This window comes from Aegilops tauschii, chromosome 3 (genome assembly GCF_002575655.3).
Source record: "Aegilops tauschii subsp. strangulata cultivar AL8/78 chromosome 3, Aet v6.0, whole genome shotgun sequence".
Lineage (NCBI taxonomy): Eukaryota > Viridiplantae > Streptophyta > Magnoliopsida > Poales > Poaceae > Aegilops > Aegilops tauschii.
In genome coordinates, this window is record NC_053037.3 from 456,706,822 (window position 1) to 456,730,548 (window position 23,727).

General features: G+C 51.5%; 1 protein-coding gene across 1 annotated transcript; it reads right to left on the minus strand.

Annotated features, from left to right (window-relative positions):
• Positions 1–682: 682 nt before the first annotated feature.
• On the minus strand, positions 683–21,788 carry LOC120976111 (protein FAR1-RELATED SEQUENCE 5-like). The gene is made up of 3 exons (XM_045234442.1): positions 21,557–21,788; positions 18,891–19,775; positions 683–2,163 (listed from the first exon to the last, which is right to left on the minus strand). Exons 2-3 carry the CDS (start codon positions 19,060–19,062, stop codon positions 1,376–1,378), a joined length of 960 nt encoding a protein of 319 aa, XP_045090377.1. The 5' UTR covers positions 19,063–19,775; positions 21,557–21,788; the 3' UTR covers positions 683–1,375.
• Between the last annotated feature and the right edge of the window lie 1,939 nt (positions 21,789–23,727).

A 23,727-nucleotide genomic window follows, 5' to 3' on the forward strand; every position in this document is an offset into this window, starting at 1 on the left:
GCATTTTTTGGGGGAAGTGTTGAGCGTATGACATATTGTCCAGAACCACTAGGCGAGTTCAATCTTTGCGGGCCATCCATGCTATTGGCCCACCACTAGAAGCACTTGTGTTTGGCGGCAGATACACAATTGCTGGGGGAGCAGGTGGCCTGGGTTGTTGTGCATACCCTCTTGGACCCCTGGGACGTTGTTCAGTCCGTGCGGGATATGTGGCAGGACACATGGTTTCTGGAGCAAGGTATCTGTTTTGCGGAGTAGGTTCTCTAGGTTGCAGTATGGGGCCCCGGGGTTGAGGAACACCCACCCTTGTTTCTTGTGCACGCATCCTGGGTGCAGGCATTCTGGGTGGAGGTACAGGGCGCCAACTTGCTGGCACAGGGCCGTAGTGTACTGGAGTGGGGCCCTTATGAAGTGGCGCAGTTGCTGAAGATGCTCGCTCATGCAGAGCAGTGTTCATAGGGCTAGGAACTTTCGTCGCGCCACTTTTTTGATGCGGTGCAGAAGTAGGCTGTTGAGTTCTCGGACCAGGTGGTGCTTGCACGGGCCCATTAGGTGGTGGCACAGGTCGATTAGCCTTGCGACTACTTGCCGTAGCAGGGTTACCACTTCCTTACGGTACTGAAGAACTAGGCGGCGGTGGAGGCCCACCAGGGTTGCTACTAGATGATGCCGCTGTGTTTTTTTTCCTTGACAACTTCAGATTTTTAATTTCTTGCCGTGTTGCACGCATATGTTTCTTTACAATGTCTGTAGCAGCATCAGATGCGCTAGCTCCGCGGGCAAGATTTGCAAAATCCATTTGCATGCTTGCAAGCCGAAGCTCTTTCTTTGGCTGTTCTGGCAACTCATCGGGCTCATGATCAGGAGCAGGTGGTGCATCAGGTATTGCCAGGGGAGTCCATCTGCGAATGATGTAGTTCTCAGGGATTTTATTGACACCCAGTTGTGTGAAAACTTTCAAAATATGGCAACAAAGCATGCCATCCCTGTCCATTCTGCAACATTCACATCTATAGTCTTCAGCACTTGGCTCGCATGTCACGTAGTAGCTTCTAGATCCATACTTCACAACCCACTACTGGTTGGGGTAAACTTCATACAAGTTAGAACCATGAGGCCGTACATTGTACCTCGCAATCAACGCAAACTCTGTTTGAAACTTAACATACAAGTCCCTGGTGTAGGCCTCATAAGCTAGCTTCTCAAAGGGGTAAGACAACCACAGTTCAGTCTGCAAATGCTCTGTTCTATAGTCTTTGGCACCTTCTCGGACTAGTATGTGTGTTTGAATTTTCTGGTATTGTTTCACGAAGTTCAAGATGGATTTATGTGGGTTCACATATCGCTTAAGGACAGCGTTGAACCCCTCACTGCGCTAGGTTGATTGCAAGAAAGGGAAGAACTGGTGCTTGAAGTAACAAGGAACCCATGTTGCCCGGTAGTTATATAGATTCTCATAGTGGGTGTCAACCATACCCTCATACTTCAACAACAGAGCATTCCATCTTGTCTCAAACTCCTCTGGTGTCAAGCTGAAGTCAACACATTCATTGAAATCACGCGACAAACCAGGGTTTCGTGCCAACATTGATCCAAGCTTCTCTTGTGCCTTCTTCATTATATGCCAACGGCAACAACGATGCACACTCGTAGGAAACATCTTTTTGATGGATTGTGCCATCGCAATGTCTTGGTCAGTTATGATGTTGGTTGGTGTTATACCGTTCATTGCCTCAAGGAACGTCTCAAACAACCAATCAAAGCTCGATGCCATTTCTTGCCTAACAAAGCCGCAGCCCAACATAAACGACTGCCCGTGTCTATTAATTCCAATAAACGGGGCAAAAGGCATATTGTACATGTTAGTCATATATGTAGTGTCGAACGAGATGCAATCGTGGTAAGCCTCGACATAAGCTTTCCTAGCTGCACCGTCAACCCAGAAAATGTTCTCCACCCTGTCCTCCTCATCGTACTTTATCTTATAAAAGAAGTCTGGATCATCTTTTTGTTGATCTTTGAAGTAGGCAACTGTCTCAATCATATCTCCTTCTTTGGTGGCATCTTTGTTTAACATTGTCTTTAGGTTTGTAATGTGCTTAGTACCATAGGGGACGATCAGCTCTGTGCCATAGAAGTCTGACATAATATGCATCATACGCCCTGCAGATAAAGGCAAAAAAATCATTTTCATAAAGACACAATTTTTTATGCATGACACTGAGAAGTAGTTTATACACAGCAACTCAAACGCACAAAACCATGTGAAAATGTGCAGGCAAGCTCAGCACATGGTTAGAGCAAGTACTAACTTACGGGCAAGCAACTAGTACAACTAGACTAATATATGCGCACCCACAAACCATTTTGATTGTTCAGGCAAAGTCCTACTTGTATTTTTCACACAACCCAATATATGAAAAGTGTCCAGCAAGTGCATGCAAGTTGAGGACATGTTTTGAGCAACTGCTAACACCTGGGAAAGCAACTATGTCGGTGTACTAAAGTAGGGGCACTCCTTTGTACCCCTTTACTTGTGCACGGGCAGTCGGAGCCGCGCGTCGCGGCCACACTAAGCAGGGCAGAAGAGGGGAGCCGGAGAAAAGACGGAGGCCAAGGCAACGCCAAGACCAGGAACACAAAGGACAGAAAGGGCAAAGCAGGCTCCCCCGGCAAGACCCTTGCCGGGGCAGCCTCAGCAGCCCCAGCAAGAGCCTTGCCGGGGCGGCACGCCCAATGCGAGCAGAGCGAGCCACCCTTGAGCCCACGGGTCCCAACCCAGCCAACTACATTGGGACCAGGGCTCGGGAGGCGCGTCCGTGGTGGCATGCAGATCCTCGTCAAGATCATAAACTCACAAGACCAGATGAGAACCAGAAGATGGCGACCCTCGGCGGGATCCTAGCCGAGGAGATCCACAAGACCCCCGGCAAGCGCCTTGCCGGGGATGACTGCAATGCCACGGCAAGGCCCTTGCTGAGGGCGCCAGCTGGGCCACTTTCGGACCCGCATCAGCCAAGGCTCCACCGCCATTCGCATGCAGCTGCCAGCCCAACCAGCTAGGGAGGCACCTACGTGGCAACACGCGGCTTCCAGACCAACTCAGCAAGCACCTGCGTGGTGGCATGCAGATCTTCGTGAAGACCCTGCCATCGCGCCACTTCAGCAGCCTGCCTGCCTACATGGCACTGCATGCATCGCTGGCCTGAGCGTGTGTCGAAGCAAGGAGGAGCGGCAACGGACGGGACGGGCCTCGTTCCCGTCCCCGATAAAGCTAATGGACACCTAAGTAGCGCATTTAATGCGCTTTGTCCCGTAATGCTAGGCGATAAGCTCGCGCACTGTACGCCTATCCACCTCCTGTGTGCCACTGTGGCAACCCCTTTTCACTATAAAAGGAGGCCGGAGGCGACCAGGAGAGGGATCCGGCTTTTTGGAACTACGCAGCCACCATAGCTAGTTCGAAATCTCAAGAACACTCAATACATCCACCAAAGCAGGACTAGGGTTTTACGCATCCTCGCGGCCCGAACCTGGGTAAACGATCCTTGTGCTGGCTCCTGGACCTGCTCTCCTCACAACCCCGCGCCCGCCGACCGTAGAAGGGATTCCAGTGATCCCATAGGTGTCGTTCTCACCGACATCTTTGGCGCGCCAGGTAGGGGGCGCAGTTGTGAGAATCTGGTCTAGCAGTTAGCCTAGCAGTTCTTCATGGCCGCGGCTTCCGAAGAAGAAGACGGCCAAGAGAGCGACGCCGCCTACAAGCGCGAAGGACGCCGGTGCGGCGACAGGAAAGCTAAGTCATGCCGAACTTTAGATATTTCCTTTTTATATAAGGTTATTCCCCTCGGAGATCTCGTTCTTTGTATGGAAAACCTGCACGCAAAGGGGCCCTCCCGCAATTGGCAACGCCCTTGTTCTGTTTCGAGTCCACTCAACAGCTCAAGCGGCCGCGTCGAGAGTGGCAAGGTAGCCTTCCACAATTGGCAACGCTCTCGATTCTGACTCGAGTCAAGCTCGACAGTTCGAGCGGCCGCGTTAAGGGCGGTAAGGTGGTTCGCCCGGCAGCAAGCACACCCGGCATGCCATTGGGGATCCGTCCTCAAGGCGCCGCCCTGGGTTTACGCGTCGGCGAGCCTACCCGGTTAACGTAGGGTGGACATACAAAGGAAAATCGAACAGGAAAATAATATGCATTGTGTCAAAAGCACTGCATAGTTATATTACATAAATTTTTGCCGCGGTTCTAACTAAAGATAGAAATTTTCTTGGTCGTGAACCTGCAGCGGCAATGAGAAACGGGGTACCTAGTCCCGGTGCTGGCCCTCACCCTCTGGATTCCGTCGATGCGTCTGATGATGGGCTTGATACGCTCCTTGAGCACCGTGATGTCCGCATCCTCCGGCAAGCTCTCCAGCGCAGCTTCAAAGTCGAGGTCAGGATTCCAGTGCGCCACCTTGGCGAGGACCTTGGTCATGGCACCCCGGCAAAGCCTCCGGGACTCATCGGCCAGGGAGGCCGCCCGGTTGGAGTGAAGCTGCTCCAGGGCTCCAAGAACACCCTCGAAGAAGACGGCCAGCCTGGCGTTGGGGGTTGTGCTGCGATCCTGGACGTACCTCACATTTGGCATACCCATGGTGGCCAGCTGTGTGGTGATCCTGCCGGCGACATCCTCGAGGCGGCTGATCCAGCGGTTCTCGCCCTCCACAAAGTCTTTGTGGTTGGCGGTCTCGTCCTTCCGCAGCTGCTTCTCGGCCTCCAGATTCTTGGCCAGGGTCTCTTCCCGGGCCTTGGCCTCCGAGAGCATCTTCTCAAGACCCTCCAGCTTCAACGTCAGATCCTTTATGGAGTCGTTGGCCTTGGAGAGCTGCTCAGCCTTGCCAAGGATTGCGCCCTGCGCCTCCACCAGGGCACCGTTGAGCGTGTTCTTCTCCTCGGCCAGCTTCTGGGCCTGGTCCTTCAGCCCGTCCCGCTCCACCTCCAGCTCCTTCACCCTGTCAGCGTGAACCAGAGCCTGGGCATCGAGCGCCTCTCTGTGCCTCTGCTCCAGCTCTTGGGTCCGCTGCACGACGAGCTTTCCCACCTCCTCATCCTTGCCGCAGAGCGTTGCGGCAAGCTTCTCCTCACGCGCGGCAAGGTCCTCCTCCTGGGAGTCTAGCACGGCCTGGTGCTAGGTTCGAGCGGCCTCGGCCGCGGCGGCCAAGTTCTTCGCCGTCTCCTGGGCCTTCTTGATGTCGGCCTACTTCATGGTGAGCTCCACATCATGCTTGGCCAGCTCGCCCTGGGCGGCCTTCAGCTCCTCACAAGCCTGGAGGAACCAAGTCTGCATCTCGGCGACACGCACCTTGAGGTCCGCCTCCGCCTTGTCCACAGTTGCCATCCTGGACTTGGCCTTGTCCAGGCGGGCGCGGTGGAGCGCCTGGAGCTTCCGGAAGTTGGCGCCCATGGCCTGGAGAAGCCACTCCTCCTGAGAACCATCACCGCCGGTGCTCGGTTCGTCAACAACCTCGAGCCCGGCGGCGGCAAGCACCTCCTCGTCGAACACCTCTCCTTCGATGGGCGCCCTGGAGCTCGACGCCCCTGGAAGGTGGACGAAAAGGTCGTCGCCCACCCTCAGATACCTGCCGGAGCCAGAGGCAACAGAGGAGGAAGGTTGGTCGTCAACCACCTCCTCCTCGGCAGCGGCCTTGCCGGCCTCCCCAGCAGGCCCCTTGCCGGCCTCATCGGCAGTAGCCTTGTCGTGCTCCCCGGCAAGTCCCTTGGTGGCGTCCTCCGTGGCGCCCTTGGTGGTCTCCTCGGCAGCAATCTTCTCGGCCTCCACCGCGGCATCCTTGGCGACATCCTCGATGACGGTGTCGATGTCCTCTGAGTCCACCGAGGGGAAATCTAGATATCGAGAAGGGGATGAGGTGAGGCCAAGATCAAGATTCAGAAAGAACAAGAAGAAAAAGCAAACATGAACGGAAGGCGAGTGGCTTACCCGTGCCGGGCTGGGAAGCAGAGGTCCCCTCCCCGCCATCATTTGGCGCCGAGGCAAAGCCACCAGCGCCCGAGTTCGCCTCCTCCTCCTCCGTGTGCATGGGCTCGGTGCTTGGCGCCCTTGCCGACGACGCCCCTCGGGGCGGCGTGGTCGATGCGGGCGGCGTGTTGGGGGTAGCCCTGTGTGGATCCTCCTGCTGCTGTTCTCCTCCTGCAACCACGGCAAGGTCAGCGCCAACTGATCATACCCCCAACACACGTTGGCAGAGGGCAAGTGATGGACTCACGCTGGGGGCTGGGCCGGGGGTTGCTGTCCGGACTACTCAACACCACCAGTGGTGTGCCGGAGGCGCCTGCCGGGGGCTGGCCGCTCGTCGAGGTCCTGGCCCTCTTCGCCCTCTGGGCCAGCGTCTCCACGTCCCTGCAAAATGAAAATAATTCGAGATAAGCGGCACTGTTTGGGGAAACGGAGATGACAAAAGGGGGAAGCAAAACTTACTCCTCCTCCTCCTCTGCTGCCTTCCTCTTCCTCCGCGGGCTGAGGGACCCGAAGTCGAAGGTGACCTCTGCGTCGTCATCTGCCGGAGGAGGGGAAGCTGATGGAGTCCGAGGGCGTTTGGACGAAGAAGAGGCGGTCGCTCTCTTCTTCGCCACCACGGCCTTCACCGACTTCTTCGCCGCCGCGGCCCTTGTCTGGCGCCCGGACCCCTCCTGGGCTTGCCGCAGTTGTACGGCCCTGCCGGGCTGGACCGGCTCGCCAGAGGTGGCCCGCCGCAGGACTCGCCCTCCCCCCTGTGGCCGGAGGGTCGATAGCCTCGGCCTCCTCCTCCGACGACTCACCGACCACATCTTCGATGAGAAGAGCCCCGGTGCCGGCACTGCTGGCCTCCCCAGCGGCCTCCGCCCACTAGGCGAGCTCCTTCTCCTCTGCTTCCGCTGCGGCCTTGTCCTCAACGCCGCCGGTGCTACCGGCCTCCTTGGCGAGCTCCGCCTCCATCGCCCTGGCGGCGATGTAGTCCAGCTCCGCCTGGGTGGTGTCCTGGATGAGCCGCGGCTCGGCGGTGACGTACCCCTCATGCAAGGTGTCGAAGAACTCCCGCACTTGAATTTCCTCCGGCTCGACCCAGCTCGGGCCAAGACCATGCGCGTTGAAGTCCGGCATCATGGCGATGATGTCGGTCCGGCGAGAGTTGTTGCTCAGCGGGACCACTCCTGCCGGCAACTTAAACAAGGGCCCCTTGGCGACCTTGCCGGCCTTCGTGGCGGCCCTCGCGTCCTTGCCAGACCGCTCGACCTCGCCATCGCGATTCATGTCCAGCTAAAAGAGCCGTTGGTAGATATGGGCGTGCCTCATCACCGTGAGGTTGTGGTCGAGGCCGGGGTGGAGCCTCATGATGTCGGCGGCGTACGTGAAAAGCCAGGTTGGCCTCCCCTTGTTGTGCAGCGGAGCGATTCGGCGGCGGATGAAATCCGCTCCGATCATCTCAAGGGTGAGCCTGGCCTCGGTGAGGCGAAGAATCCTGGTGGTGGCGACCGTGAGCTTCGCGTCGTCGGCATCAACATCGCTCCAGTCGCTCCGCCGAACCGGCGGCGCCTGGCGAACCCGGCAGAAATCTTGTGGATCATCCTCCTCAATCCAGCACCACCGGCCCCACCATTCTTCCCACCTCTCCTTCTGAGCGCCCTCCGGGTATGCCCCCTTGGACCGTGGGATCCAGGCGACGCAACCGGAAATGGCTCCCCCCGGTTGGATCCGAGGGAAGAAGTAGTGGCAGAAGAGCGCCGTGTTGGGATACACCCAGGCGAAACCCTCGCAGAGGTGCGCAAAGAGATCCATGCACGTCACGGCATTTGGAGTAAAATCCAGAAGGTGGAAGCCGTAGGTGTGCATGACATCGTTGAAGAAATCAGAGAAGGGGGGTGCAAAGGCCGCAAGAGAAGTAATCGACGAAGAATGGATACCGATTTGGGGCGGCCTCGGCGCAATTGGCGGGGATGACGCGCGTGGCCGGATGCCCCATCGTCTCGCCTCCCGTCTTGCACCCCACAGGGGCTTGAAGTAGTCCCGCAGTTCGACCGCGTCTACCATCGAGGGGAAGTAGGCGAGCTACGTCCGTCACGCCGCCTGCTCACTCTCCGGCGACTTTGTCGCCCCGGCATCCTTGGCCACTCCCTTGCCCTTGGTGGATTTGGGAGCCATGGCGGCTGCGAGAAGCGAGGGCGAAGGACAGCGAAGGCACAACGGCGGCGAGCAAAGGCGAAAAGCTCGAGAAAGAGGACGAAGGGGGAGGCGGCGACTCTGAGATTGGAGAAGACGCGGGAAGGGGGGTAAAGTGAGCAGCGCGCCCGCGGTTATCCCTTTTTACGGGGAAGGCGCAGGCCACCTCCTTTCCCATTAACCACGACGTGACGCATGCATGCATAGACCGCCCCACGCATGACCCCCACATCACGCACGAACCCCCACATCGCGCGTTCAACGCGGGTCGTGGGGAATCGCAGCGGACGAAGAGTTACTACGGTAAAAATCCGCCCCACCTGCCCGTGCACCATTTTGGGCCAGGCCCAACAACGTGTCGCGCTTATGTGTGGCCCAGGCCCGGGGCCTCCTGTCAGTGTACTAAAGTAGGGGCACTCCTTTGTACCCCTTTACTTGTGCACGGGCAGTCGGAGCCGCGCGCCGCGGCCACACTAAGTAGGGCAGAGGAGGGGAGCCGGAGAAAAGCCGAAGGCCAAGGCAACGCCAAGACCAGGAACAGAAAGGAGAGAAAGAGCGAAGCAGGCTCCCCCGGCAAGACCCTTGCCGGCGCAGCCTCAGCAACCCCGGCAAGAGCCTTGCCGGGGTGGCATGCCCAACGCCAGTAGAGCGAGCCGTTGGTTATCGTAGCAGAATTTTAAAATATTCCTACGCTCACCAAGATCCATCTATGGAGTATACTAGCAACAAGGGGAAAGGAGTGCATCTACATACCCTTGTAGATCGCGAGCGGACGCGTTCCAATGAACGAGGTTGATGGAGTCGTACTCGCCGTGATCCAAATCACCGATGACCGAGTGCCGAACGGACGGCACCTCCGCATTCAACACACGTACGGAGCAGCGACGTCTCCTCCTTCTTGATCCAGCAAGGGGGAAGGAGAGGTTGATGGAGATCCAGCAGCACGACGGCGTGATGGTGGATGTAGCGGGATCTCGGCAGGGCTTCGCCGAGCTTCTGCGAGAGGGAGAGGTGTTGCAGGGGAGGAGGGAGGCGCCAAAGGCTGTTGTACTGCTGCCCTCCCTCCCCCCCCCTTTATATAGGCCCCCTGGGAGGGGGGGCGCCGGCCAGGAACCCATCTGGATGGGGGGCGGCGGCCAAGGGGGAGACTTGCCCCCCAAGGCAAGTGGGGCGCCCCCCCCCACCCTAGGGTTTCCAACCCTAGGCGCAGGGGGGAGGCCCATGGGGGGCGCCCCAGCCCACTAAGGGCTGGTTCCCTTCCCACTTCAGCCCATGGGGCCCTCCGGGATAGGTGGCCCCACCCGGTGGACCCCCGGGACCCTTCCGGTGGTCCCGGTACAATACCGGTGACCCCCGAAACTTTCCCGGTGGCCAAAACTTGACTTCCTGTATATAATTCTTCACCTCCGGACCATTCCGGAACTCCCCGTGACGTCCGGGATCTCATCCGGGACTCCGAACAACTTTCGGGTTTCCGCATACTCATATCTCTACAACCCTAGCGTCACCGAACCTTAAGTGTGTAGACCCTACGGGTTCGGGAGACATGCAGACATGATCGAGACGCCTCTCCGGTCAATAACCAACAGCGGGGTCTGGATACCCATGTTGGCTCCCACATGTTCCACGATGATCTCATCGGATGAACCACGATGTCGAGGATTCAATCAATCCCGTATACAATTCCCTTTGTCAATCGGTATGTTACTTGCCCGAGATTCGATCGTCGGTATCCCAATACCTTGTTCAATCTCGTTACCGGCAAATCTCTTTACTCGTACCGCAATGCATGATCCCATGACTAACGCCTTAGTCACATTGAGCTCATTATGATGATGCATTACCGAGTGGGCCCAGAGATACCTCTCCGTCACACGGAGTGACAAATCCCAGTCTCGATCCGTGCCAACCCAACAGATACTTTCGGAGATACCCGTAGTGTACCTTTATAGTCACCCAGTTACGTTGTGACGTTTGGCACACCCAAAGTACTCCTACGGTATCCGGGAGTCACACGATCTCATGGTCTAAGGAGAAGATACTTGACATTGGAAAAGCTCTAGCAAACGAACTACACGATCTTTGAGCTATGCTTAGGATTGGGTCTTGTCCATCACATCATTCTCCTAATGATGTGATCCCGTTATCAATGACATCCAATGTCCATAGTCAGGAAACCATGACTATCTGTTGATCAACGAGCTAGTCAACTAGAGGCTTACTAGGGACACGTTGTGGTCTATGTATTCACACATGCATTACAATTTCCGGATAACACAATTATAGCATGAACAATAGACAATTACCATGAACAAAGAAATATAATAATAACCATTTATTATTGCCTCTAGGGCATATTTCCAACAGTCTCCCACTTGCACTAGAGTCAATAATCTAGTTACATTGTGATGAATCGAACACCCATTGCGTCCTGGTGTTGATCATGTTTTGCTCTAGGGAGAGGTTTAGTCAACGGATCTGCTACATTCAGGTCCGTATGTAGTTTACAAATATCTATGTCTCCATTTTGAACACTTTCACGAATGGAGTTGAAGCGACGCTTGATATGCCTGGTCTTCCTGTGAAACCTGGGCTCCTTGGCAAGGGCAATAGCTCCAGTGTTGTCACAGAAGAGAGTCATCGGGGCCGACGCATTGGGAATCACCCCTAGGTCGGTAATGAACTCCTTCATCCAGACTGCTTCCTGTGCTGCCTCCGAGGCTGCCATGTACTCCGCTTCACATGTAGATCCCGCCACGACGCTTTGCTTGCAACTGCACTAGCTTACTGCTCCTCCATTCAAAATATACACGTATCCAGTTTGTGACTTCGAGTCATCCAGATCTGTGTCGAAGCTAGCGTCGACGTAACCCTTTACGACGAGCTCTTCGTCACCTCCATAAACGAGAAACATATCCTTAGTCCTCTTCAGGTACTTTAGGATATTCTTGACCGCTGTCCAGTGTTCCATGCCGGGATTACTTTGGTACCTTCCTACCAAACTTACAGCAAGGTTTACATCAGGTCTGGTACACAGCATGGCATACATAATAGACCCTATGGCCGAGGCATAGGGGATGACACTCATCTTTTCTCTATCTTCTGCCGTGGTCGGGCATTGAGCCGTGCTCAATTGCACACCTTGCAATACAGGCAAGAACCCCTTCTTGGACTGATCCATATTGAACTTCTTCAATATCTTGTCAAGGTACGTACTCTGTGAAAGACCAATGAGGCGTCTTGATCTATCTCTATAGATCTTGATGCCTAATATATAAGCAGCTTCTCCAAGGTCCTTCATTGAAAAACACTTATTCAAATAGGCCTTTATACTTTCCAAGAATTCTATATCATTTCCCATCAATAGTATGTCATCCACATATAATATGAGAAATGCTACAGAGCTTCCACTCACTTTCTTGTAAACACAGGCTTCTCCATAAGTCTGTGTAAACCCAAACGCTTTGATCATCTCATCAAAGCGAATGTTCCAACTCCGAGATGCTTGCACCAGCCCATAGATTGAGCGCTGGAGCTTGCACACTTTGTTAGCATTCTTAGGATCGACAAAACCTTCCGGCTGCATCATATACAATTCTTCCTTAAGGAAGCCATTAAGGAATGCCGTTTTGACGTCCATCTGCCATATCTCATAATCATAGTATGCGGCAATTGCTAACATGATTCGGACGGACTTCAGCTTCGCTACGGGTGAGAAAGTCTCATTGTAGTCAACCCCTTGAACTTGTCGATAACCCTTAGCGACAAGTCGAGCCTTATAGATGGTCACATTACCATCCGCGTCTGCCTTCTTCTTAAAGATCCATTTGTTTTCTATGCCTCGCCGATCATCGGGCAAGTCAGTCAAAGTCCATACTTTGTTTTCATACATGGATCCTATCTCCGATTTCATGGCTTCTAGCCATTTGTCGGAATCCGGGCCCGCCATCGCTTCTTCATAGTTCGAAGGTTCACCGTTGTCTAACAACATGATTTCCAGGACAAGGTTGCCGTACCACTCTGGTGCGGAACGTGTCCTTGTGGACCTACGCAGTTCAGTAGCAACTTGATCCGAAGCTTCATGATCATCATCATTAACTTCCTCCCCAGTCGGTGTAGGCACCACAGGAACATCTTCCCGCACTGCGCTACTTTCCGGTACGGAAGGGGTGACTATCACCTCATCAAGTTCCACTTTCCTCCCACTTACTTCTTTCGAGAGAAACTCTTTCTCCAGAAAGGACCCATTCTTGGCAACAAAGATCTTGCCTTTGGATCTGAGGTAGAAGGTATACCCAATGGTTTCCTTAGGGTATCCTATGAAGACGCATTTTTCCGACTTGGGTTCGAGCTTTTCAGGTTGAAGTTTCTTGACATAAGCATCGCATCCCCAAACTTTTAGAAACGACAGCTTAGGTTTCTTCCCAAACCATAATTCATACGGTGTCGTCTCAACGGATTTCGACGGAGCCCTATTTAAAGTGAATGCGGCAGTCTCTAAAGCATAGCCCCAAAATGAGAGCGGTAGATCGGTAAGAGACATCATAGATCGCACCATATCCAATAGAGTGCGATTACGACGTTCGGACACACCATTTCGCTGCGGTGTTCCAGGCAGCGTGAGTTGTGAAACGATTCCACATTTCCTTAAGTGCGTACCAAATTCGTGACTTAAATATTCTCCACCACGATCTGATCGTAAGAACTTTATTTTCTTGTCACGTTGATTCTCAACCTCACTCTGAAATTCCTTGAACTTTTCAAAGGTTTCAGACTTTTGTTTCAATAGGTAGACATACCCATATCTACTTAAGTCATCAGTGAGAGTGAGAACATAACGATATCCTTCGCGAGCCTCAACACTCATTGGACCACACACATCGGTATGTATGATTTCCAATAAGTTGGTTGCTCGCTCCATTGTTCCGGAGAACGGAGTCTTGGTCATCTTACCCATGAGGCATGGTTCGCACGTGTCAAATGATTCGTAATCAAGAGACTCCAAAAGTCCATCTGCATGGAGCTTCTTCATGCGCTTGACACCAATGTGACCAAGGCGGCAGTGCCACAAGTATGTGGGACTATCGTTATCAACTTTACATCTTTTGGTATTCACACTATGAATATGTGTAACATCACGTTCGAGATTCATCAAGAATAAACCATTGACCAGCGGGGCATGACCATAAAACATATCTCTCAAACAAATAGAACAACCATTATTCTCGGATTTAAATGAGTAGCCATCTCGAATTAAACGAGATCCAGATACAATGTTCATGCTCAAAGCTGGCACTAAATAACAATTATTGAGGTTTAAAACTAATCCCGTAGGTAGATGCAGAGGTAGCATGCCGACGGTGATCACATCGACCTTGGAACCATTCCCGATGCGCATCGTCACCTCGTCCTTTGCCAGTCTCCGTTTATTCCGCAGTTCCTGTTTTGAGTTACAAATATGAGCAACCGCACCGGTATCAAATACCCAGGAGCTACTACGAGTATTGGTAAGGTACACATCAATTACATGTATATCACATATACCTTTGGTATTGCCGGCCTTCTTGTCCGCTAAGTATTTGGGGCAGTTCCGCTTCCAGTGACCACTTCCCTTGCAATAAAAGCACTTAGTCTCAGGCTTGGGTCCATTCTTTGACTTCTTCCCGGCAACTGGCTTACCGGGCGCGGCAACTCCCTTGCCGTCCTTCTTGAAGTTCTTCTTACCCTTGCCCTTCTTGAACTTAGTGGTTTTATTCACCATCAACACTTGATGTTCTTTTCTGATCTCCACCTCCGCTGATTTCAGCATCGAATATACCTCAGGAATGGTCTTCTCCATCCCCTGCATATTGAAGTTCATCACAAAGCTCTTGTAGCTTGGTGGAAGTGACTGAAGAATTCTGTCAATGACCGCGTCATCCGGGAGATTAACTCCCAGCTGAGACAAGCGGTTGTGTAACCCAGACATTCTGAGTATGTGCTCACTAACAGAACTATTCTCCTCCATTTTACAGCTGAAGAACTTGTCAGAGACTTCATATCTCTCGACCCGGGCATGAGCTTGGAAAACCATTTTCAGCTCTTCGAACATCTCATATGCTCCATGCTTCTCAAAACGCTTTTGGAGCCCCGGTTCTAAGCTGTAAAGCATGCCGCACTGAACGAGGGAGTAATCATCAGCACGTGATTGCCAAGCGTTCATAACGTCTTGGTTCTCTGGGATTGGTGCTTCACCTAGCGGTGCTTCTAGGACATAATCTTTCTTGGCTGCTATGAGGATGATCCTCAGGTTCCGGACCCAGTCCGTATAGTTGCTGCCATCATCTTTCAGCTTGGTTTTCTCTAGGAACGCGTTGAAGTTGAGGACAACGTGGGCCATTTGATCTACAAGACATATTGTAAAGATTTTAGACTAAGTTCATGATAATTAAGTTCATATAATCAAATTATTCAATGAACTCCCACTCAGATAGACATCCCTCTAGTCATCTAAGTGAAACATGATCCGAGTTAACTAGGCCGTGTCCGATCATCACGTGAGACGGACTAGTCAAGATCGGTGAACATCTCCATGTTGATCGTATCTTCTATACGACTCATGCTCGACCTTTCGGTCCTCCGTGTTCCGAGGCCATGTCTGTACATGCTAGGCTCGTCAAGTCAACCTAAGTGTATTGCGTGTGTTCCGAGGCCATGTCTGTACATGCTAGGCTCGTCAACACCCGTTGTATGCGAACGTTAGAATCTATCACACCCGATCATCACGTGGTGCTTCGAAACAACGAACCTTCGCAACGGTGCACAGTTAGGGTGAACACTTTCTTGAAATTATTATAAGGGATCATCTTACTTACTACCGTCGTTCTAAGCAAATAAGATGCAAAACATGATAAACATCACATGCAATCAAATAGTGACATGATATGGCCAATATCATTTTGCTCCTTTGATCTCCATCTTCGGGGCACCATGATCATCTTCGTCACCGGCATGACACCATGATCTCCATCATCATGATCTCCATCATTGTGTCTTCATGAAGTTGTCACGCCAACGATTACTTCTACTTCTACGGCTAACACGTTTAGCAATAAAGTAAAGTAATTTACATGGCGTTATTCAATGACACACAGGTCATACAAAATAATAAAGACAACTCCTATGGCTCCTGCCGGTTGTCATACTCATCGACATGCAAGTCGTGATTCCTATTACAAGAATGTGATCAATCTCATACATCACATATATCATTCATCACATCTTCTGGCCATATCATATCACATAGCACATGCTGCAAAAACAAGTTAGACGTCCTCTAATTGTTGTTGCAAGTTTTTACGTGGCTTGTATAGGTTTCTAGCAAGAACGTTTCTTACCTACGTAAAACCACAACGTGATATGCCAATTTCTATTTACCCTTCATAAGGACCCTTTTCATCGAATCCGTTCCGACTAAAGTGGGAGAGACAGACACCCGCTAGCCACCTTATGCAACTAGTGAATGTCAGTCGGTGGAACCTGTCTCACGTAAGCGTACGTGTAAGGTCGGTCCGGGCCGCTTCATCCCACAATGCCGCCGAAACAAGATAAGATTAGTAGCAGCAAGAAGAATTGGCAACATCTACGCCCACAACTGCTTTGTGTTCTACTCGTGCATAGTAACTACGCATAGGCCTGGCTCTGATACCACTGTTGGTTATCGTAGCAGAATTTTAAAATATTCCTACACTCACCAAGATCCATCTATGGAGTATACTAGCAACGAGGGGAAAGGAGTGCATCTACATACCCTTGTAGATCGCGAGCGGAAGCGTTCCAATGAACGAGGTTGATGGAGTCGTACTCGCCGTGATCCAAATCACCGATGACCGAGTGCCGAACGGACGGCACCTCTGTGTTCAACACACGTACGGAGTAGCGACGTCTCCTCCTTCTTGATCCAGCAAGGGGGAAGGAGAGGTTGATGGAGATCCAGCAGCACGACGGCGTGGTGGTGGATGTAGCGGGATCTCGGCAGGGCTTCGCCGAGCTTCTGCGAGAGGGAGAGGCGTTGCAGGGGAGGAGGGAGGCGCCAAAGGCTGTTGTACTGCTGCCCTCCCTCCCCCCCCCCTTTATATAGGCCCCCTGGGAGGGGGGGCGCCGGCCAGGAACCCATCTGGATGGGGGGCGGCGGCCAGGGGGGAGACTTGCCCCCCAAGGCAAGTGGGGCGCCCCCCCCACCCTAGGGTTTCCAACCCTAGGCGCAGGGGGGAGGCCCATGGGGGGCGCCCCAGCCCACTAAGGGCTGGTTCCCTTCCCACTTCAGCCCATGGGGCCCTCCGGGATAGGTGGCCCCACCCGGTGGACCCCCGGGACCCTTCCGGTGGTCCCGGTACAATACCGGTGACCCCCGAAACTTTCCCGGTGGCCGAAACTTGACTTCCTCTATATAATTCTTCACCTCCGGACCATTCTGGAACTCCTCGTGATGTCCGGGATCTCATCCGGGACTCCGAACAACTTTCGGGTTTCCACATACTCATATCTCTACAACCCTAGCGTCACCGAACCTTAAGTGTGTAGACCCTACGGGTTTGGGAGACATGCAGACATGACCGAGACGCCTCTCCGGTCAATAACCGACAGCGGGATCTAGATACCCATGTTGGCTCCCACATGTTCCACGATGATCTCATCGGATGAACCACGATGTCGAGGATTCAATCAATCCCGTATACAATTCCCTTTGTCAATCGGTATGTTACTTGCCCGAGATTCGATCGTCGGTATCCCAATACCTTGTTCAATCTCGTTACCGGTAAGTCTCTTTACTCGTACCGCAATGCATGATCCCGTGACTAACGCCTTAGTCACATTGAGCTCATTATGATGATGCATTACCGAGTGGGCCCAGAGATACCTCTCCGTCACACGGAGTGACAAATCCTAGTCTCGATCCGTGCCAACCCAACAGATACTTTCGGAGATACCCGTAGTGTACCTTTATAGTCACCCAGTTACGTTGTGACGTTTGGCACACCCAAAGTACTCCTACGGTATCCGGGAGTTGCACGATCTCATGGTCTAAGGAGAAGATACTTGACATTGGAAAAGCTCTAGCAAACGAACTACACGATCTTTGAGCTATGCTTAGGATTGGGTCTTGTCCATCACATCATTCTCCTAATGATGTGATCCCGTTATCAATGACATCCAATGTCCATAGTCAGGAAACCATGACTATCTGTTGATCAACGAGCTAGTCAACTAGAGGCTTACTAGGGACACGTTGTGGTCTATGTATTCACACATGCATTACGATTTCCGGATAACACAATTATAGCATGAACAATAGACAATTACCATGAACAAAGAAATATAATAATAACCATTTATTATTGCCTCTAGGGCATATTTCCAACACGAGCCACCCTTGAGCCCACGGGTCCCAACCCAGCCAACTACATTGGGACCAGGGCTCGGGAGGCGCCTCCGTGGTGGTATGCAGATCTTCGTCAAGATCATAAACTCACAAGACCAGATGAGAACCAGAAGACGGCGACCCTCAGCGGGATCCTAGCCGAGGAGATCCACAAGACCCCCGGCGAGCGCCTTGCCGAGGACGACTGCAATGCCACGGCAAGACCCTTGCCGGGCCCCCGGCAAGGCCCTTGCCAAGGGCGCCAGCTGGGCCACTTCCGGACCCGCATCAGCCAAGGCTCCACCGCCATTCGCATGCAGCTGCCAGCCCAACCAGCTGGGCAGGCACCTGCGTGGCAACACGCGGCTTCCAGACCAACTCAGCAAGCACCTGCGTGGTGGCATGCAGATCTTCGTGAAGACCCTGCCACCGCGCCACCTCAGCAGTCTGCCTGCCTACATGGCACTGCATGCATCACTGGCCTGGGCGCGTGTCGAAGCAAGGTGGAGTGGCGACGGATGGGACGGGCCTCGTTCCCGTCCCCGATAAAACTAATGGACACCTAAGTAGCGCATTTAATGCACTTTGTCCCGTAATGCTGGGCGATAAGCTCGCGCACTGTACGCCTTTCCACCTCCTGTGTGCCACTGTGGCAGCCCCTTTTCACTATAAAAGGAGGCCCGAGGCGACCACGAGAGGGATTCCAGCCACCTTAGCTAGTCCGAAAGCTCAAGAACACTCAATACATCCACCAAAGCAGGACTAGGTTTTTACGCATCCTCGCGGCCTGAACCTGGGTAAACGATCCTTGTGCTGGCTCCTGGACCTGCTCTCCTCACAACCCCGCGCCCGCCGACCGTAGAAGGGATTCCAGTGATCCCATAGGTGTCGTTCTCACCGACAAACTAGCACAACAATACTAATTACTGCACACTAACGAATCAATGAGCGTCAAGGGGAATGAGTGCTTACAAGCACAGGCAAGATATGCCCTTCACTTTGAGCAAGTACTAACAGGAGACCACCAACTTTGCTCAGCAAAACTAATCTAGTTTAGAACCATGTTTTCGAGCAACTGCCAAACTTATGGTCAAGCAAATTGCTCAACAAAACTAATCAACCCCCAGCAGTAACAAAGGAAACCTCAAGAACAACAAAGGAAAGGAATTGAATCACTTAACACGTTTTAGGGCATGAGCCAAATACCACACTTAAAAAGATCAGCAGGCAAGCATTAAATTGGTGTTGAGCAACCTAGACAAAAAACACAGGCAAGCTAGTGATCATTTTCACCTGTAGTTAAATTGCAGTTGTGAAGATGTGTTAGGAATGCCCTTTCTTCTGGAGGTATCCCTTGGTGCGATCGCAAGTACTTCTTCAAAGATGGCTTGTCTACCAACTTATGGTTATGCTCACCAACATAGTACACCACCTCCCAACGCCCATCTACTAGTTTCACCACCATCTTGGCCTTGCAACCGGTTTGAATTACTTTCTTTCGTTTCTTGCTTTTCTTTTTTAACTTACTTTCATCATCAAGAAAGACAATATCATCATCTTCGTCAACATGTTATGCCTGATCAACAATTTTGTCTAGGACAGGGGGCATTTCTGCACCTCCATCATCCTCTGTAGGTTTCCGAAACTTGTTGCAAACAAATTGCTGCTTTACCAACATACTAGTGTTGCCAGTTCTCCTTGTTGTATTCATTTTGATGGAAAATCCAAGCTGCAGAGCATACGCATTGTAGTGTTCCTTTGCACCTTCCAAAGTGTCAAACCTCATCCCCACGTAAGGTTCCTTGGGCTATGACCATGCCTCATCATCGTTCTCACCAACCAAGCCCGCCAAACTGTTTCCAATAGTCCGACCTGTTCCACCTGCGGTGTTAGTGTCAAAATGTGTGTGTTCATCCGTCTCTGTTGCTGCCACTGGATGTGTAGTTGCTTCGACCGTTGCACCCATATCTGTAGGCATAGTTTGCACCACATTTGTCGAAGCATTGTGTGTGGCAACAGGGTTGGGAGATTCAGCCACAAACTCAGCATTGTCAGCTCCACCAAGTGGGTTGCTCTGTTGTGTGCAATATAAAGGATCAAGTATATTCATGTCATGAACAAAGGCAAACTCTGGCATATCTTCCTCTGGTACTTCATTGAGGTCAATCATATTCAAACCTGCAGTTTTACACCATGAAAACACATCAAATTTGGGAAGAGGCAAGCAGTTAATACATTTTTTTAAAATGGGGACAACCAATGTATATAATAAAAACATTATTTTGAGCCATCTACTTTTTTTATATGAAAGTTTTGTGCTACAACAATTTTGTCTAATCTTTTTTTAATCATTGGCAGACAAACAAATCACCAGGTTGAAGCAAACAGTGGAAGCACAAGCCATGGGGCAGCTTCTTATTCAAAGAGTGTATTCATCATGGAAATATCAGCAATTATCATGGAGAATGCAACGGGATGCACTTTAGTTGAAAGTAATCTTGGAATAGGAGCAGCAGCACTACTTTAGTTGTGTGACATGGTCTGTCATGTTCACTAGTATCACTTTTAGTACTGTATCTTGTGGCAAGATTTACCTCCTACTAGGACCTGTTTAAATATTGTGTGTGTTTTGCTCTTTTTTTACTTCATAATGCTGGAGCATCGCACAGATTTGTTTTTTCTTGCCTATCTTTTTTTATCCCAGGATGCACATTCCATTTTCCAATGGAGAATAATGGTTGCAGCTCCAACCATCCTTCCGATGAACAACCGGCAATGAAGCATTTTTGCTCCACACAGGACCTTCTATAGGTAAGTTGCCTTATGTATGTAGCATCATCATTTTTCCATGATGAAATAACTTGTAAGGTCCTAATGTTTTTATAAGGATTGCTTGTCTGTTATGATGCATTTGCCCCATAATAGTATGGAAGTTACCATGATTTGTGTGCAAGTAGATGAAGTAACTCTTCATCCTGTTCATGTAGCACCACCATTTTTTTGATATGAACTGTTTTGCATTTTGCCAAAAACTTTTCATGTAAGTTGCTATGCTTTTGTTCAAGCACATGAAGTTTTCTTTTAAAAACATAGCAACTAGCAAATCTGAAGGTTTTCAACAGCCAATTTTTGTTTTTTTGCTCATACACATTTTTTTATGTTCATACAAGCAGGTACACCACAGACATCATATCTCCAAGAGCATCCAATAAGCAAGTTACATGGATTCTACCACATTTTAGCCAAGGAGCTGAGAAAACTGATCTACAATTAAAACATCAAAGCATCATACATTTATAAGCAAATTAGGAGTTTTTGCATCTTAGGTTACTCGCAAGTTTTTGTTCATACCAGTATGTTTTCTCTTGAAATCAACACTCATCTGCTTAAAACAATCTATATATTTTTTGCTTATGCCTAGCTTTTTATGATCTGCACTTTGTCTGTTCCACAGACATGCTCACAAAATTGCACACTTTATTAATTCAACAGCTCCAAGTTTTTACACACGACTTGCCTGCCTATTGTATTGCAGTTGCCTAAACAATGCATATAAGTTGCCATTTATTTAACACAAACCTGTGTAGGATCAGTATAATGACAGGCTAAAAGCATGTAGTGATTAGGAGCATCTCAAATGTAGTGGTTAAATTGCCTTATGTATGTCAGCACCATCATTTTCTCACGATGAATAACTTGGACTTCTAAGGTTCTAAGACTTGCTTGCCTGTCACTTGTGCATTTGCCCAAAATAGCATGAAAGTTGCTTTGTTTACATGCAAGTAGATGAAGCATGTAGTGATTAAGAGAACCTGAAGAACAGCAGATTAGATGTTTTTTTACAGAGGTGTTTATATGTTCTTGTACACAGGGGACTTATATGTCGTGGGAGACGATCTGGGCTTCAGAATACTAATGAGAAACAGCAAAATCAAGTGGAAGAAGGTGAGAGATCTGACCTCTAAAATTACACCCCCTTCCCCTTTCTCTTGTTTTTTCCCTTCTTAGATCAGAGAAGATTTAAGAGGAGAAGCAACTAATCAAGTCGCCATTGTAGGTAATCTGAAGGTTTTCTTGACGCCATTACAAGGGATCTGAAGGTCTCATGGATCTTGTTGGAGCGTGGGCAAGTAATATGTGCCTTACTTGGGGAAGAAGATGGATGGGTGGGTAGGTAATGGAGGTGGAAGCAGCCGCCGGGTGCAAGGGATGGGGGAGGAAAAGCACGTGAGGAGGGAACCAATAGATATCGCGTGGGGAGGAGGTTGGTTGGGTCGGGACGAAGGAACAAGGGGGCTGGGGGCGAGGGAATCGGCGGCTGTGGGCCTTACCTTTTCTGTACTAGGGGGACAGGAACTTACCTTATTTGGTTGGGCTGCCAGGAAACGCTAGAGACGCGTCCAAAATTCATTTACCTAAATGTAAATAAATTGTCATCCCGCAAAAAAATTTGCCCACGGTCCATTCCCATTACGGCATGGCACACGCATCGGCACGCCCTCGCGCGAGTTCGCCGTGTGCTTTCGACGTCCGTCGAGTTGCTGTTCCCCGTGAACCAGCCAGCGGAGCGGAGCGGGAGCGCGCTCTGCTCACCCACCGTCAAGCACCGGAAAAAACACAAAGCCGTAACACGCCACATGGTTCAAGGCATGCCAAGCGTCGAGGAAGACGCACTGCATCGACCGATACGGTAGACCCCTGCGGCGTGGCTCCGGATGGCCTCGGCGTCTTCCTCCGACCACGGAACCCGGACCTCCGTCGCTGCCAGCCAGGGGGCACGAACCTGCCTGCCGACGGGTCCGTCTCCTGCCACGTATGTTCCGGAGCATGCGGGGAGCGCGCTTCTCTTTTCCTTTCCCTCTGCCTGTGCGGGCGGCCGAACTTTGGAAAAGCCTTTGTTTTGTTTAGGAAAATGCGCGCACAAAGGACAAAGTTCAGGTACGCTCGGAGAGGAAGAGTCGATGAGAGAGAGAGAGGGCTCTCTGGAGTTAGTGAAGCGGTTAGGTGTCGCGCTCCGGGCGCGCGGCGCAGACGGTGACAAAATCTGGTGTTAATGCGTTCAGATGACAGAGGTTAGAGAATTGAGGGTGCCATGTGTTTGTCCATGTGCATGCATGCACGCCAAGACCAGACCGGCCGGCTCCCGGCGCGCGGTCTAGTTGTCCACAGCATAAACAAATCTTCTTCTTTTCTGAGATTATTAGTGCTAGGCTAGAGAAGCTGTGTCATTTTTCTTCATCTCGAACCTTGCCTCAAGCTTGCACACAAAGTTTTTTTTTGTTTTGCGGGGTGGTTTTTTAGCTTGCACACAAAGTTACAAGATGACCGCGCGCGGGCTGCATACACTGTCGCCCAGGGAGTGCGACGCGGCCGAATTTCGGGCCAAGGGGGGGAGCGAGCTGGAGCCGAGTGCGGTGCATGCGCGTAGGTAGGAGCTGGAGTAGTGGCACGATTTTGGTCCAAAAGCAGCATCACATCGTGTATCACATCACGTCGGCCGGCCTCCCGTCCATCCATCCATCACGGGTCTTTCTCCCCGTCTTTCCGTCAGCTCGTGCTCGGCCGGCCGGGGTCAAAACAGCCGGCACGCATCGGCATCGCATGCTTTCCCTCACACGCCTTTCGCCTTTTCCGCGCCCCCCCGGTAGTGGTAGTGGAGCTTGGTTTCGTAGCCATCGATTACCTATATATATATCCATCGGCACGGCAGCGCGCGCTTTTTAACACAAGAAGAATCTCTCTCTCACTCAAGCGCTGTGGGTGATGTGTGGTGCTCGGGCTCGGCACATTGCGATCGAGGAGGGGTGGTCAATGCGCCACTCCGTCTGACCGTCTCCATGACTCCCTGCATGATGCGTGGCGTGTTGATGCTGCAGCTGGTGCGTGGGTGGGTACAGCTTCTTTTGCACTGATGATGGATGGGATGGTGGCGCACCGCCGCGGTGCACGTATAACAATAGGCGCGGGGGTTGGGTTGAAACACTGGTCGTGTCCGCTGTACCGGCCGTATGCCGTTATATATGTACGTATCCTCTGGTTAAATCGGGTACAAGCTGTCCGCAATAGCTAAAATCTAACCACCGAGCACCGATATTCTCACGACGAAGCCAACTCCAACGCACGACATATT

Coding starts and splice junctions, on each gene's coding strand:
- LOC120976111 (XM_045234442.1), bottom strand. CDS start 19,062: ATGGTGGTGAAACTAGTAGATGGGCGTTGGGAGGTGGTGTACTATGTT. Junction 2,164..18,890: donor CAACTGCAATTTAACTACAG/GTGAAAATGATC, acceptor CTTTATCTGCAG/GGCGTATGATGCATATTATG.